We start from the raw sequence: 16,526 nt of genomic DNA on the forward strand, positions 1-16,526 counted from the left end.
AGATTTATCTAGTATGTGCTGAAGTTCAACTTTTTTTTTATTTGAATAATTGAGGGTGGCAAATATTGAACTCTATATTACTTAGTCATAAAAACTTTGATACCACGTTAAAAACAAATTATCTCAAAAACTTAAATTATTGGATAAATGACATGAATGATTATATTTCTAACAAAGTCAATATTCAGTAGACATATACTGGTTCAAGTAGTAAAAAGCTGATGTCGAAAACTAATTTCCATAATGTGTTTTTAAAAATACTAGAAACTAAATGCATGAATATATACATTCTAAACATCCCCATCTGACAGACATTACGCTAACAACAAGAGTCTTTCCAACACGCTTTGTCATTACTGACGCGCTTCCCGAAATAACTTTCAAGGAGGACACTCGTTTGAATATTACTTCAAGGAAATCATAACCTTGAGTTTTTATGAGTTGTGTTCCCGAAAAATGAGATGCATCTTATTGTCATGAGTTGTATCAATCAAATCTTTTATGTCATCCATAGTTACATAGCCTCATACCTAAATAGTCTCGAAATACCTAAGTTCAGGTGCATGATCAATTCATTCATGTACCCTTTCTCTTTGAAGCATTGTCAGAAGTCGCTTCTTATTCGTGTCTTCTCATTGCATCTGTGATCACTCTCCACCCACGTGGGCCTCAAGTGTCATACATTCCATATTTTAGTTTCTTGAAATGTATTTTAAAAAATACAATATGAAAATTAGTATTTAACAATTATTTTTTAGGCAATGCACATTACTGGCAGTCCAAAATTACAAAAAAGACCTTATATTTTAATTAATGTGATCTCATTAGGGTTAAAATATATACCGTTTGTCAATAAAAATATTAAACACTAACTAGTATTGAGATTGTTTGTATGGAAAATGAAGAGTTTTGATGCATTCAACTCTCATTTCTCTTCAATCTCAATTAAATTCATTTCTTGTTTCTATCTCTTAGTTTTTTATAATATCAGGTATATATTTCTTAGTCTAATTTTACTCTTATAAAACAGGGTGAAAGAGTGTTAAATTCAAGAGAGGTAGTTCAGTTGGCAACACAGACAAAGTATGTGAGAAGAGCTACCGAGTTTGATTCTCATACAATATACTATGAGAGAAAGATAAAAACTCTTAACTGAACGGGTGACGTAACGAAAAAGATGTCAACCACAACTTATTTGGGAGAAAAAATATTATGTTGGTTTGACTAAAAAGTATAAAGTATATTCCATGCATTTGTCCTAGTATGATAGCTTGTAGAGAAGGGAATTGAATTGATAATTCCTTGTATTGATTTGGTAAAACAATATACACGAATATATACATCAAAGAATTGAGAAACTGAATGCTAATAATAAGGAGTGGAACTAACAATCAATACCTATTCCACTAACGTTACTGGCATGAAAGTAGGAAACTAATTACTGACCTAGTCAAACTAATTACTAACTATCTATTATAGCTCAAGTGGTAAGAGCCTGATAGACATATGAGTTAGGTAGGGGGGTCCAGAGATCGAATCCTGGCAGGCGCAATTTATCTTTCCTATATAGTAAAAAAAAAAAAAAAAGACTAAAAAGTATAAAGAGTGAAAAAGGGAAAAGCAAAAAGAAGGTAGAAGCTCGAGTGAGCTTTAACTGCGTATCTCTCCATCAAATCAACCAAGCCAAAGGATTACCGCCAAACAAGGTACAACAATCTCTGTTCTCTTCTAAGCTTCTCTTCACTTCCTGTCTTGTCTCCTTTTCACACTCTTCAACCTCTTTCATTTCAAACTTCGCAAAACCTCCCCACTTTCTCCAAACCTCAACCCCTCTCACAATCTGCAACCCCTCCATAGATTCTCGTACCACCTTCAACTGGGTACTTCGTTTTTCAATAAAGCTCTTTCCTTCAATAAGAATGCATATTATATGTTTGATACAAATTCCCACCCAGAAACATTGCTGTTAAAGTTGTCTGTGGAAAGAGTTTCCATTTTTATTGGGAATGGAAGCAAGAGTGAAGAAGTACCGGCAACTAAGTCCGGAGAGGGCCAAAGTGTGGACGGAGAAGTCACCCAAGTATCACCAGCACCGCAAGGTGCCGGTGGTTTATTATCTTTGCCGGAATAGGCAGCTAGAGCATCCTCATTTCATGGAGGTTCCACTTTCATCACCTCATGGTTTATCCTTGAGAGGTGAGAAAATCAACAACAACCAAAACCCAAAACTGTTTTTTTGTTTTTGATGTTTTAATGTTTGTGGGGTGTTTTGTTTTTTGAGGGATTGTTTGTTTTGTGTGCAGATGTGATTGATAAACTTGATGCTTTGAGAGGTAGAGGCATGGCTGCCATGTATTCATGGTCTTGTAAGAGGTCAGGAAGTTTTTCATATACCATCTTCTCTCCTATTTGTGTTCAATTTGAATGGTGAGAAACATGAAGAGAAGGAAAAGCAAATGATTAGACTTGATAGCTTCTTAGTGATATTTGGAAATCCTTCTATTCCAAATTCAGAATCAATTTTGGGGAGAAGTTGTTTGAGTAGCTTCTAGGTCTCAGAATTTATTCTAATGATAAAAATGATGATCCAAACACGCCATTGATTTCGCCATCCCTTGTTTATTTAAGTTCGATGAAGCAATCAAGATTGTTAAGTTTTGTGTTGTTTCAGACTGTGACTAAATTGTTTGTACTTTGTATTGAGTTTTGACCTTGTATATTTATGTATTTTGTTGATTATGTAATGTAATTCAGAAGCTACAAGAACGGATTTGTGTGGCATGATCTCTCTGAAGATGATATAATTCTACCTGCACATGGAAATGAGTATGTCCTCAAAGGTTCAGAGCTATTTCACGAATCGAATTCAGGTCAAGAATTTAAAATGAAGCTTGTATTGTTTATCTTATTAATGTTGTGTTTTTGTAGGCCCTGAATGAAATATTAATCTTTGTGGATTTTGCCTTACAGATGGTTTCAGTCCCAGTAACAATGTGAAAACACAGAGGCTGAAGAAGTTACCGGAGCCAGTTTCTTCTAGGAGAAATGATGAATCTTCCTCCTCTTCTAGCATGAATGAGAAAGAGACTAGAAACTCCGATGAAGATGATCCTTCCCCGGGAAAACGCGCTGGTTCCTCCGATGTTTCTCCAGAATCTAGAGCTGGAAACAGAGGTTCTCTAAGTTCACAATTGACAGATGACAAAATCCACAAGACTGATGGGTTTGCAGATGCTTCAACCCAAACAGAAGTCAATATTAGTGGACACGAAATCCAGAAAACTTGTACTAGGGGTGTATCAACTGAGGATGTATCATTAGAACCTGAAATCGAAGAAACATGTCAAACCCAAGTGCCACAAGTCAAAGATAATTCAGAAATCTGTAGCGATACTGTTTCTCCACCTCTCTCAATTTCTAGTCCATCCTCTTCTGGAGGGAAGACTGAAACTTTAGAATCCCTGATTAGAGCCGATGCGAGTAAAATGAACAGCTTTAGGATCCTACAAGGGGAGAGCATTGCAATGCAGACCAACACAAGGACGAAGGCCTCAAATTTGCTGATGCAACTGATCTCGTGCGGATCTTTATCAGTGAAAAACCACAGTTTGGACCTTATTCCTTCTTCCTATAAGGCGAGGTTTTCACATTCAAAATTCCCCTCCCCATTGTTCTCAACATCTGCTATGTTGGGGGAATTTGATTACCTAGCAGAGAATCCAAAGGTGATGGGCCACAGATCGGAAGACAAAGAATGTTTTAGTGGGAGCTTAGTTGAGTCTAAAATGCTGAAGGAAGAGGATGGACATAATGTTCAGAAACGCTCTTCTTCTTTCAGTGATGAGAGGTAGGACTCATTGTTGGCATATAGTCCTTCTTTACTGTTAGATTAGACTAAATAACCAGATAGGTGGAAAATGCTTGAATTTGGTGTTAGAATGCTTCTGCTACTATTAGTTTTTCTGCCAGACTGAATTTTGTCCCGAGTGAGCTAAATTCTTCATTTGATGAATTATTTCATTATTATAAACACAACAATCCACTGAGCTGGTTGCTATTGCCAGTTCAAAATTCAGATGCAATGTCTAAACTTTGCTGCTCACTTTTTTATTTTTCGTATCCTTTCATTGATTGTAAGATTTAAACAATATCACTTAAGCACTGATTTTAGATAAAAAAAAATCAGTTGAAGCTCTTCTATCCCTCCAATCACTTTGTCAGCACTGATTTTGTTTTAAGGTAAAAGATTCTAAAATTATGCCCTGACACTGCCTTTATTTCTTTTGCAAGTTGCTTTTTAAAGCTAAACATTATTTAAAGGAATATTGGAATATTAGCATGTTTGTATCTTCAAGATCAATTCTGACACTTAAAAGCTACTTGCTTCTCCTCAAATTTGATTTTGGCTTTAGAATCTATAGTAGAAAATTTTCTAAACATGCAAGTGTTGCCATATGCTTGTTTAGATCTTCATTAATGATTGTATGACAAGATCTCACAAGGAAACAGAAGCTTCAAAAGCCTTGAAGAAGGGGCTTTATTTCTTTATGATGAAGCTTTCATTAGAACATCCAATTTCAGACTGTAACCCACTCCACAGTGGGGGAATAAATTAAAGTAATAAAAAATAAAAGCCAAAGGCTGGGCAATGGGGATTTGAATCTTGTCGTGGCTTCTTTTTTTAACCTGTTTCATGTTGTCATGTGGACTAGTAAAGATTATTAGCATTTATCATCCAGGTTTTATAGCTGTCTTCCTGAAACAATGTTGAGAATAATATCATGTTTTGATGACATGTGCTGTGTTTGGTTTACATGGAAAGTCCTTCTAGTTTAAGTGAAATCCCTCTTTCCTAAGCATGAAACATGAAAGGAGCGTTCAAGCTCCATTAGCAGTGCATTTAACTTGATCCAAATACAAACACACTCGCAGTCCGCAACCCAAAGAGTTGATGTTGAAACTCCATAGGAATAAGTAGTAACTTGTATATTATTGCACTTTAAGGATTTCTTTTCCTCAATAATTGTCCAGCCTTTCATCTTAATGTGATCAATCTTGCTTTATTTAGAGGTTTATCTTGTATTCTTATATCATATGTTGCTAAACATGGCTTGGGATCAAGAATTATTGTGGCTACATTTGTGGTTTCATGTTTTATAGTTTTGTAATTGATTTTGATTGTCATGTGATAGGATAGGAACATGTTAATCATCAAATCCTAGCCAATACTTCATGCATAACAAAACCTTAGCACAAATGTGCAGGACATATCAAGAGCTGAAATCACAAGAAATAGCGGAATCATCATCCTTAGGAAATTCTAAACGCATTTCATTGAAGAAACAGCCACCAATTGAATCAATGAGATCTCCTGTTTCTGATGGATCAAGAAGAAACTCCATGGATAGAATTGGTGACTTGTTCGGCAGCAAAAGAATCACTGAACCTTCATCAAAGAAAATTCAATCTAAGAGTATAAACTCATTTGGTGAAGTTGAGAAGGTGATCAGAATAGAGGAAAGTTAAGTACGACTTGATTTTGTTTCACCTGATTTTTGCTTCAGTTGCCCTTCCGTTTTCAGTCATTGGTTGTTGACAAGTTTGATTTTAACTCAACAGGCTTGCTTCCGGAGCTCGAGTTATAATCCAATCAAAAACCATCTTGTGACACAGCTTCCAATAGCTATCAGAAATCATGTTTCTAGTATATTTACATCAATTTCTATTTTCTTAGAATCAATAGCATGTTTGGAATGATTTCTCTGAATCAATTATGAAACTGAGAAGCTGCCCATGTCAGAATTGATTCTGGAAAAGTCGAAGGATTTTCTCATTTTCAAACATGCTGGTAGGGAAATTGCTACATTTTAGCTTTTGTTTGAATGCAACATGATAGTATATATCTACACATATTCATGTGATATATTCTGTAAATCTACGAAGTGAAAATGTAATGACAGGTTACTCACTGCAAAGGGGGGCTAATAGTGCCGGTGTGGTCCCTATGGTCCATTACTCTCTGTAAATTGAATCTTATGTGCTGGTTACAAGGACTGCTCTGAAATGAAGTGTTATTGCTCAGTTTATTTTGTAAATATAGCTGCTATTTCCTTTTGCACCCGCCGCTTTTGTTTGTCTCAAATTGGTGCCTGCTACTTTGTTTGCATCTCCAAGGTTAAAAGGTGCTGAAAAAGTAAAGTACAGCTGGGTCCCTTACAACTGCATAAGGTTGTTTGTTTAAAAGTTGAGTTGTTAAATGCTTTTGGGTGGAATTAATATAGAAAACAAAAGGCACACTGATACTTACAAGTACATGTTTGGATGTGTCCAGGGCACACACTCCAAATTCCAAAACACATTACCCATATTGTAGCTTCTAGTTTAACATGATTTTGAGATGTAATGTGAACTCCAAATGTGGAACTAAACATGCACTAAATTGATTAGAGAATAAATGAATAAGAATGAGAGTGATGGTGCACTCCCTCCTTGGGCTCTCAATAGAACAGAAAAAGTTATGAGCTTATAATCTTTTTGTTTACAACTTGAAAAACAAGTGATCAGCTTATTATCTACTGTAAAAGTTTTGATCGTGATCTGATGTGAGTTTATACTATTGTTTATTGTGGATTTTGATTCATTCACATTCAGTTTCTTTTATTATTTCATTTTCATACATTTTATCGTTTTATCCTCTTTTTCTAGCATTACATATTAATATCATGCCACTTATTTCTTTTTCATTTATTTCTAATTCTCTTGATGTGGATGCATTCAGGGTGATCACAATTTTCTTTAACTAGTAGTGGTTTTAAAACCTCCACAAACATGTAATATAAGCTTCTTGAAATTCATTTTTTTTCTTTAGTTAGTGGGGGTTAAACGCACTTCCATGGAGAGAACAATTTATGATTAACTTTTTGGGGCTGATATTATTAATCGAGCTAACCTTGGTATTGAACTTATGCATGAACGTAATGCTCATGAGTCATCATTAATTTTTTCAATGTTGCAGTGATGATGTGATTGAAAATGTTGTCAACTGCCACTGTTCTAGAAGTCGGGAAGACCGGCCACCACCTTAGTTCAAGCTCTACAATCCTGGTGGACCAGAACTATGAGACTACTATTATGGGAGTTGGGAAGACCGACCACCTTCACCCGACCAGTCCATACCCCGACTGCGACCCCGAGACGATCGCTCTCGACTAATTACTCCATGAGACGATCGTGTCAAGGTCGACTAACTACAGTTGAGAATAAGATCTGCATCACCTCACCCATCTCATCGCTGACCCTAAACTCCAACTGCAGATGGCTAGGAACGATGTTTGAGGCTTAGCCCCTGGTTACTAGGAACCCCTAGCTGTCAGATCTTTGAGGCTAGCAGGAGCCCTAGAGAGTCCCACGACAGAGAGTCGCCTAGGGCCTAGGCACTCATGGCTTTACCTGAGACTACCCTAGCCCGTTAGATTGATATAAAAAGACTCCCTCACCTGGAGCCAAGGTAGGATATTCTAACTCCAACACTTAGAGATTTTCTCATCCGGTTCCTGAACTAACTTAAGCATTGGAGTGCCTTTGTAGGACTCGCTCCAGGGGTCAACCACAGTGCTCGGGCACAGCTTCCCCACCCCCCTCCTTTTTCCAGTTTCAGGCGCTGCACCACCCACTTTTCTCAGCTCAGCGTTCCACCGCTCCCCATCACACTTCCACCCACTCCCGGATGTTTTTGGTCGTTCCCCCGATCAGCCACATAAGGCATACAAAACAAAAGTAAAAATAAAGATCCAACCGAAAATTTGAATGTGTTTGTATCACCTCTAAGTATACTAACACATTCTTTTGTGTTATTTCAAATAGAAGCCCTTTCATTTTATGGAGCTAAGAAGCTCCATTCACATTTTCTATTGTAAAATGTGCTTTTTTTTGCATCTGAGGGTGAAAGTGCTTTTATTTTCATTTCATGAATTTTAATGCACTAAAGTTAAAGAATTTTGTTTATGAAATTTGGGTTGATGAAAGCCTTTTTATTTTTTTTAGGTTTTTGTTAAAGCTAACGGTTTTCCAAATACCCCATGTTATTTGACTCGTTTATATATACCTTATTTTTCACATAGTTGCCAACGGATTAATGTTTGAGAATGGACAGAGCTAGGGTTGACTCATGGGGAAGAAGAAGAAGAAGAATGGAATGGTGCACGCTGCAGCAGCATACGTCAAATGAAACTTAACAGACATTGACATGGATAAAATAAAATAGTTTATATATCACCCTACCTACTCTATCGATTTATTTATTTGTAGGATATGGTTGCTGCTTGTTGTTTCTAGAACTAGAGCTTGAGATAGAAATTCAATATATATTTCCTATTATTATATAAAATTTGTGTTATATGAAGCTTACTCGTGGATGGGTCTGTTGGCTGTGGCACGTGGGAAATAAAATTGAGATGAAGGAGTGAGGCACGTGTAAGCGTCACTCAAACTGTTGTCTCACACGCCCCCTCTGCGTGCCATCCATATTCTTCATATTTAAGCACGCGCCTTCAATTTTAATTTGAAAATCTGATCAATTTTGCTATAACTAATTAAAATTACCCACATGTAGTTATTTTAGTGGCAGAATTGTCATTTTTCTTAATTATTATCTCAGATTCGGTTTGAACAAAAAAAATCAATTAGCACATCACTATAGTGTCTAAACACTCATTTTGTTTATTACATGAGAAAGATAATAGCTCAAATGATAAGAGTTATATACATAAGGGTTATGTGGAATCAATGGTGAAGAATTGAAGGTTCGAACCCTGAGGAGAACTAATTTACTAACATTATTAACAACTAACATTTGCATATTAAAAAGGCTTAAATACTTTAAGGGTCCCTGAAATTGTACCCCGTATCAAAATAAGTCCCTGAAAAAAAAATTTCCGATTCCGGATCCCTGGAATTGTTTTTTAAATCAGAATAAGTCCTTACGCCGGAGAAGACGGTGGTTGACGACGGCGGTCATGGCGGCGCTACGACCAGGGTGTTGGGCCGGCTTCGTCTCGTCCTCAGGAACTCAGTGGTGGTGGTCTCGTGGGCTGGGTCGTCACAGTTGAAGAGAAAAGGTCAGTCGCAAGTTGATTTCTTCTCGCCGGAATTTATGGAGCTTCTCGGTTTCTTCGTTTTAGCTTTGTTTCTTGCGATTTCTTCGCCCAGATCAGATATATGAAGGTCTAGGAGTGTTTTAAACATGTTATTTCATGGTTTGTGGAAACAATGAGGAGGCAACCACTGTCTTCTCCGGCGTAGGGACTTATTTTGATCAAACAAATTTTTCTAGGGACCCGGAATCGGAAAAAAAATTTCAGGGACTTATTTTGATACGGGGTACAATTTTAGGGACCTACAGAGTATTTAAGCCTATTAAAAAAAAAATCAGAAAGATAAGTCACACCCTAACCCTCTAAAAATTGATCTCTGAAACACTTATTTTATGACAATTTTAAACCATCACAAGCGCGCAATATTTGCATAAATCGTTACTGTAGTGTGGGCTAAATATCATTTTAAAATAAAGAGGTAATTGCACTCACCTCCCCTGAGGTTTAATATTATTGCACTAACCTCCCTCTAGTTTGCAAAATACATTGATCTCCCCTCCTTCATATATCAATTTGAAAAATAGAGGGGTCATGGGTGTTAAAAAAATAAATCTCAGGGAGGTCAGTGTCATAATGATAAACTTTAAGGAAGGTTAGTGCAATATTTTCAAATAAAAAAGAGTGATTAATGTCTTGTTAATTAATAGAGGGAGGTCAGTGCAATAATGATAAACCTCAGGAGATGTGAGTGCATTTACCTCAATATTGTTGTAGGTAAATGTGTCACACACCTCTCGTAGGGCCAATAACCTTACATACACCAGGTCCATTCGACCTAATAAATAAAGACCAGATTTATTTAGTTAAAAAAACTATATTTAATTTATTCAAAAAGATATCTAAATATAATTAACAAACATGTCTATTTAACTAAATATTAATATTAATATAAAAATATTTTATTATTTTTAGGCTGGGTTAGATTTTTATTATAATAGCTTGAAATTATACATTTACTAACTAATTTATCAATATAACTTGTCGGCAACTCAGTCAGGATACTGAGTAATGGATAACGGGCCAAACCGGTGTATTAGTGTCGGCTCGCTTAATCCAATGTATTTTAAAAATTCTTAAAATTACTAATACTAACTAACATTAATTAAAAATTGCATACTCACATAATTGCCTAATTAATGATTCTACAACAACAAAATTTCACAAATATAAGTTAAAATTACCATAAAAAAAGAGATTAATTTCTATGCACCGACGGTGTAAAAAGTTTTACACCATCATTCAATCACAACCTTCCATTTTTCTATTTTAGATATTATTAAATTCAAAATTAATTGTGAGCTAACAAAATGGAGAGATGTGATTGAATAATGGTGTAAAACTTATGTACACCGTCGGTGCATAGAAATTAATCTCTAAAAAAAACATAGTATGAAGAAAAAAATTAAGCTTTTTGCTATATGCATCACAAAGGAAGGGATCGGTATATCTCACCTTTTTTGTGTGGATGGTGTTCTTTTGTTTTTCCCCGTGTCTAACTGACAACTACAGCTGATCACACAAACTCTAAAAGAATTTTTTGAAGCGTCAGGGATGAAGGTTAATCTTCAGAAATCAAGGATGTTTTGCTCCAATGTTGTAGATCAAAGGAAGCAACAGGAACTATCCATCATTGTAGGTATTACAAGAGCTAGTTATCTTGGGAAGTACCTTGATCTCCCACAACTAAAGGCTCGGGTCACTAAAGAGCACTTTGCCCCAATAATTGACAAGGGTAACTCGCACCTTGGAAGAATAAGCTTTTGAATAGGGCCGAAAGGGCGTGCTTAGCTAAATCTGTGTTATCCTCTTTGTTGGTGCATGTTATCCAATCACGTTGGCATCCTGGTTCCTTGTGTGAATGTAACACCCCGATTTCGGTGGCGTCACTTTAGTAACCAAAAATGACTTAATGCGGAAAAACGTGAATATTTTTTTTTTATAAGATAATTAGAAACTGAGAGAAATGAAACTCAACAATAAAAGATAATCAGAACTAATATACAATATAAATCACAGCCCCCGCTGTAAGTAGCTAACCACGTCACGAGTAAACCTCCAGTGACGGGAAGTGAGAAAAGTAGCGCCCGTAGGCAATATGTACAACCCAAAAGGTAAGGTTAAGTGTCCGCAACACAAACCTTCAAAAATGAGAATAAGTTGGCCCATCGGCCTAAAAAAAAGCTTTCTAAGTCCAACCAACTCTCTGTGATTCCCGTAAAGAAACCACACAAAAAGCTATAGGTGGGAAACTACCCTGTCCCCAAAGAAACAAATGACAGTCAGAGCTAAGACTCTACTCCTACACTAATCCTATCTCGAGGAGCTCACACCAGCACAAAACCTACGTGCTAGCATGATCGTCGTCTGAATCTGAATCCAGAACGACTAAGTCTAGGTACACTACCCGTCCTCCTCTCGCCACAGCGATACGCTCCGGTGCTGGACTCACGGGCTTAGGGCCCGAACCCTGATCATCAACGATCGCAACGGCAGGTGAGCTAGACTCTGAAGAAGTCACTCCCACCGGCTCCTCCTCTGAGGGGTCCTCCTCATCTGAAGATAACGGTGGTGGTGGTGGTCCTCCTGCTCCTGGTCCGCAATACACGCCGGGCGGCAGGTTGAAACTGACGGTGCACCTCCTCAACACTCCCTCCACCAAGTGTCCTCCACTATCCACACGATCCTCCATGATCCGCCCCGTATAGGTCGCACGATGGCTAGCGGGGTCTACCACCCACGAACCGGGGTCGTCCTGATCTATCATCTCGTATCTAATCCCCCCCGAAGGGTGGACCATTGTGAACCAGTCCGCAATGGACATCTGACAAAAGGCGTTGTCCGCCAAAACACACACAGAAGACGCGAGGGTCAACTCCAAAGAATTACGTAAATAATACCACCAATAGATACATACAAGAGATTAGCCACTTAGGCTTATAGCTAGAGGTAACATCCTAGGGTTGCATATTTCCATAATGAACATAAATGACAGTAATAACAAATAACATGTTCCAATTAGGATTAACAAGTAACAATCACACTCAGCAACTAAGTTAGTATGCATGTTGCATGAAATGCAATGCAGGTTAACCCAGTCAACCAATATGCATTCTGGAACGGATGGACATCAACGGATCAGCCCTAGCACCAGCCACGGTGGGACCATTTCGGCCCGCGTGCCTCTTATACCAACAACAACGGTAGTCAGATCAGCATAAAACCCGAAGGCCTGCCATTTCGGTCTGCTACTAAGAGTCACCTAGCAGCGCTCTTACGCGGAAATCCGGGTCTTATAACCATTTTGGAATCCGCCGTGGTCCGGCATCTCACCGTGTTTAAACCACTTAACGAGTGCATGCAATGCAGTGATTAGCCAAACAACGTCTCCGACCTCACTCGACACGTCGCCACGTGTTCTAGCTAAATTAATGTCTCTAAAAGCTTACCCTAAGGTAAAGTCGATTCTGCGACAAAAGACACTTCTTCTCAACAACACGATAACTCATGATGATCTCCAAATCATCCGACTCATCTCCATCCGATGGTCAAAACTGCTCAACGAGCAAAGAGTATCAACATACTCGGAAACTACCTGTTTCCCGGACTTATCCCCCGGATAGCCCAACAACACAACTGCTCCCAGAGCACAAGAGTATCAACATACTCAAAACTTATCAACTTTCTCAACACTTGGATCCGACGACACTTCTCGTTTTCCAAAAACTAAGATTTGACTTCCAAGCTTCCCTTCGAGATTGTTATCATTACTTAAACGGTTTAAAGGTTGTTTAATGTCTTATGAGTTTTCCTTGCAAAATAGTTTCCACTTTTGTCTTATCGCAAATCTTATAAGTTCTCGGGATCTCCTAATCCCCAAATGACTCCAGAGAATGTCTCGATCCATGAAACACCATGACAAGGCCCGAATCTCATTCGTCCTATCAAACTCTCTCAAAACTCTCAAAATAAAATCGGCATGACCTGCCCGCTATCCTCACTACTCAGAATCACAGATACCATTAAAAGGCATAAGTAAATTAGCACAGTCAACAAACATGTCATATATCAACGCATTCCAAAATAACCACATAGCACTTAGCATATAAAGCATGCATCACACATCCTAGATTACCCACTTAGCACGTTCCATGTAATTCAATCTCAAAAACATTCAGTAGATGAATCATCTACATTGTCAGCCGAAGCCTCAGAAAACATTTTTTTTCAATCAAACACAAACAAGTGCATAAACAGTAAATCAATGTCGAAAGCATTCGACCCTAAGCATTAACTAACGATTCAGTGAGTAGCCCTCACCTGTAGATTCTCCAGGATGGTCCTCTAACTCTTCTTCACAAGCAAAGCCTTGCTCCTCGGGAAACTCTTCAAATGAACCTTTAAAGTAAAACCACAGAACTCTATCAAAATCTATCGGAAACTAAGCTATCAATACTCACTAAGGTTACACGAAGTAGTACATACTCCGAGGTACGATAATCTAGCACGAAAGGACAAGTTTTTGAAAAAGAAATTTTCCTCCTCCTCCTCTATAGCTCTCGGCCACTATTCACAAATAGGTGGGTCGATTTTTCTTTGATCAAACTTGGTTCCTATGCTATTATTAGCCGTAACTAAGGGTATTCTAAACTCGGAAAAATTATCGGATCAAAAACTGTCGCAGGGGTATTTTGGTCATATTTTTAGCTCAGAAATTCAAAACTGAAATTTCGAAAAGAAAATTGGATGGGGATGTCACCAACGAAGTTTAAGACAACTAATCCTACTAGCACTAAGCTAGGGCGATAGTTTTCAGCCCAAAGGTTGCGACTTTGCTTAAAAATGGGTATTTGATGCAAAAATTGATTCCGGCGGAATTTCGGCGACATAACGGAAAAACTAATCTGACAGAAGTGCTCTTGGGCATGTAGGGAAGATGTTTAGAATCAAAAATGAAGTATTTAGGATAGTTTTGCAAAACCTCAAAACTATGAGCACGGAAAGACATAGAGAAAAGCTTTGGAAAAAGCGATCAGAGGTAAGGATTAGCGACTATACCTCGGTACCTTGAAGTAGCAACTGTTGGATCAACGATCAAGCAAGAAATGAAGAAAATCTTCTCTTCTCCTCCTCCTAGCAAACTCACGGCCTTCTTGGGAGCAAATGGGTGAGTTTTGTGATATTTTCCTCATTTTCTTGCTATATATAGAGGTTGGCAAAACGCGGGAAAATGAAAGTTTCGCGAATCTGATTTTTCCGGCTTAATTCTCCGTGAATTCTAAGATAGGTTTTGGCGACATAAATCCAAAACTCAAAAGAGGTTTCCTTGTATTTTTGGTAACTAATGCAAAGTCGGTGTAAAACTATTTTACCCGATAAGTTGCTTTTTGCATCGGATGTCGAAATAGAAAACTTCCTTCGGAAGAAAGATTGAAATCATCAAGAGAAATGGGTGTACGCGTGTGGAATCTTCATTTGATGTTCTGAATAGAAAAATTCTTCATCGTCGGTTGATTCTAGGGTTTTCGAACTATCAGGGTTTTAGTTTCGGCAAACTTCCGATGATTGGAATCGGACGTTCGTAGATTCTAGAGTTTCTCCTTGAAACGATTGTCGTATAAGGAATAAGAGAAGTTCTAACATTTCTCTGAAGATTTTTGGAATTAATTTCCATCGTGACTTTAAGTGAAAACTAGCTATATACTAGGGTTTCTGACCTAAGTTTAAGCGTATATCGATCGTGCTATACCTTTTATCGATTTTGGTACAATCCTTAGACTTTTCCTGAACTTTCTCCTTCATAAATTTATTTCATTTGGTAAACTCTAGTTCAGGTTTTCCCTTCACGATACATCAACCCTAATCGTGAATAAGAAGTTTATTCACTTAGCATAAGCTTAAAAACTTGGGTCTTACAGTGAACATGCAGATAAAATGGTTTGCAACTGTGTTTGGGAGAGAAGGGGTAGTAATCAAAGCTGACATCTTGTTACTTGGAATATTTAACTCAACCCATAGCCAAAGGAGTATTAGGTATAAGGAGTGCAAGAAGGAACAATGAAGCATGGTTGGGAAAGTTAGTTCACAACATGACAAATGAAAAGAAGAAATTGTGGGTGCAAGCCTTATCGCAGAAATATCTCAAAACTAGCTCAATCTTGACGAAGCAAACGAGATTAGGTGGTTCATACGTGTGGCAGGGTATTTTGAAGGCCATGGACTCCATGGCTAATGGCTTTGGTGCTCGGCTAGGGGTCGGGGCTCTTTAGTACTGCAACCGGTTGGGAACAAGATAACTTGCATTTCGTGTTCCTTTCGTGCACATTTCAGATACAAAATTAACAGTAGTAGATGTTTAGCGTCAAGTAGCTTGGAATTTTGAAGGTCTGTATTCGCATCTTCTAGGGGAAGTTAAAGAAGAAATTATGTGCGTCCAGATACCTTTTATGCCGACGGGGGATACCAAGTTACTTTGGAGAGGGACCAACGATGGAGTTTACACCGCACCATATGCGTACAACCTTCTGAATGATTACGACACCCCAAATTCGCGGTTATGAAGCTAATTTGGAAAGCTACTGCAGCTGAGAAAGTGATGTTTTTTCTTTGGCTTGTTGGAAGGGACGCACTTCCCACGAATATGAAACGTTATCACAGCCACCTCGTGAAATTTGATGCTTGCTTTAGGTGTGGCGCATCGGTTGAGGATGTTGAACATGCTCTTCGCCGCTGCCCAGGCTCGGTGTGGGTGAGGAGTAGATTCGCGAAAGCTCTCCCTGGACTTCCTGCAGGGGCGTTGATGACCCGAAGTTCTATGGTTCTTTGATGAGATAATTTGCATGTTTTTTGGGGTTTATTTAAGTTATTTCATTATTTTTAGTTAAGTATTTGCATTATTTTAGTATTTTGTTATTTTAATTAGTTTTATTATCTTGTTATAATTTTTATGTTATTTTTATAGATTTCATTTGGATTTAATGAACTTATTTGAAGTTGTTATCTTTTTCTATCTTTTAGTTATTTTCCTTTGTTGATTTTAGGAGAAGATTTAAAGGAAATCAAGAAAAGATGAAGATATGGAGTGGCTGGAGATTTTGGCATTTAATCCGTGCAAATTTAGCTTGTTTCTCGCGCAAATGCTTGAGCGTCATGGTTGCTGGAAATTTTTGCACGAAAACTCGCGCAAATCTTCCTGTATTTCACGCAATTGCCATGTTGTGTTATTCTTCTCGAATTTTCATGCAATTTTATGTGCTTTCTAGCGCAAATGTGCCAAACTCCGCTGGGGGAGACCAACACAGGAGCCCACTCTGATTGCGGCTAGCTACGAAGAGAATTAGGTGTCACTCCACATTGATGGTAGTTGGAAGCAGGACT

At 37.9% G+C, this 16,526-nt stretch overlaps 1 protein-coding gene across 3 annotated transcripts; it reads left to right on the forward strand.

Moving 5' to 3' along the window:
- Positions 1 to 1,545: 1,545 nt before the first annotated feature.
- LOC130748074 (protein SOSEKI 3-like) lies at positions 1,546 to 6,081 on the forward strand. 3 transcript variants are annotated; one of them, XM_057601167.1, is made up of 6 exons: positions 1,546 to 2,196; positions 2,304 to 2,373; positions 2,755 to 2,870; positions 2,971 to 3,847; positions 5,265 to 5,502; positions 5,620 to 6,081. In XM_057601167.1, exons 1-6 carry the CDS (start codon positions 2,007 to 2,009, stop codon positions 5,755 to 5,757), a joined length of 1,629 nt encoding a protein of 542 aa, XP_057457150.1. In that variant the 5' UTR covers positions 1,546 to 2,006; the 3' UTR covers positions 5,758 to 6,081. The 3 variants fall into 3 exon arrangements, with proteins under 3 accessions (XP_057457150.1, XP_057457151.1, XP_057457152.1); XM_057601168.1 differs by having other exon boundaries at positions 1,549 to 2,196; positions 5,265 to 5,521; XM_057601169.1 differs by having other exon boundaries at positions 1,552 to 2,196; positions 5,265 to 5,526; positions 5,620 to 5,833.
- The last annotated feature ends 10,445 nt before the right edge of the window (positions 6,082 to 16,526 follow it).

The sequence above is a fragment of the Lotus japonicus genome, chromosome 3 (genome assembly GCF_012489685.1).
Source record: "Lotus japonicus ecotype B-129 chromosome 3, LjGifu_v1.2".
NCBI classification, from domain to species: Eukaryota; Viridiplantae; Streptophyta; class Magnoliopsida; order Fabales; family Fabaceae; genus Lotus; species Lotus japonicus.

Bases quoted from the DNA above. Each gene is read 5' to 3' on its own strand.
- LOC130748074 (XM_057601167.1), top strand. From the start codon at position 2,007: ATGGAAGCAAGAGTGAAGAAGTACCGGCAACTAAGTCCGGAGAGGGCC. The intron at 2,374-2,754 runs GTCAGGAAGTTT...AATGTAATTCAG, and splicing joins TATTCATGGTCTTGTAAGAG to AAGCTACAAGAACGGATTTG. The intron at 2,871-2,970 runs GTCAAGAATTTA...TTTGCCTTACAG, and splicing joins ATTTCACGAATCGAATTCAG to ATGGTTTCAGTCCCAGTAAC.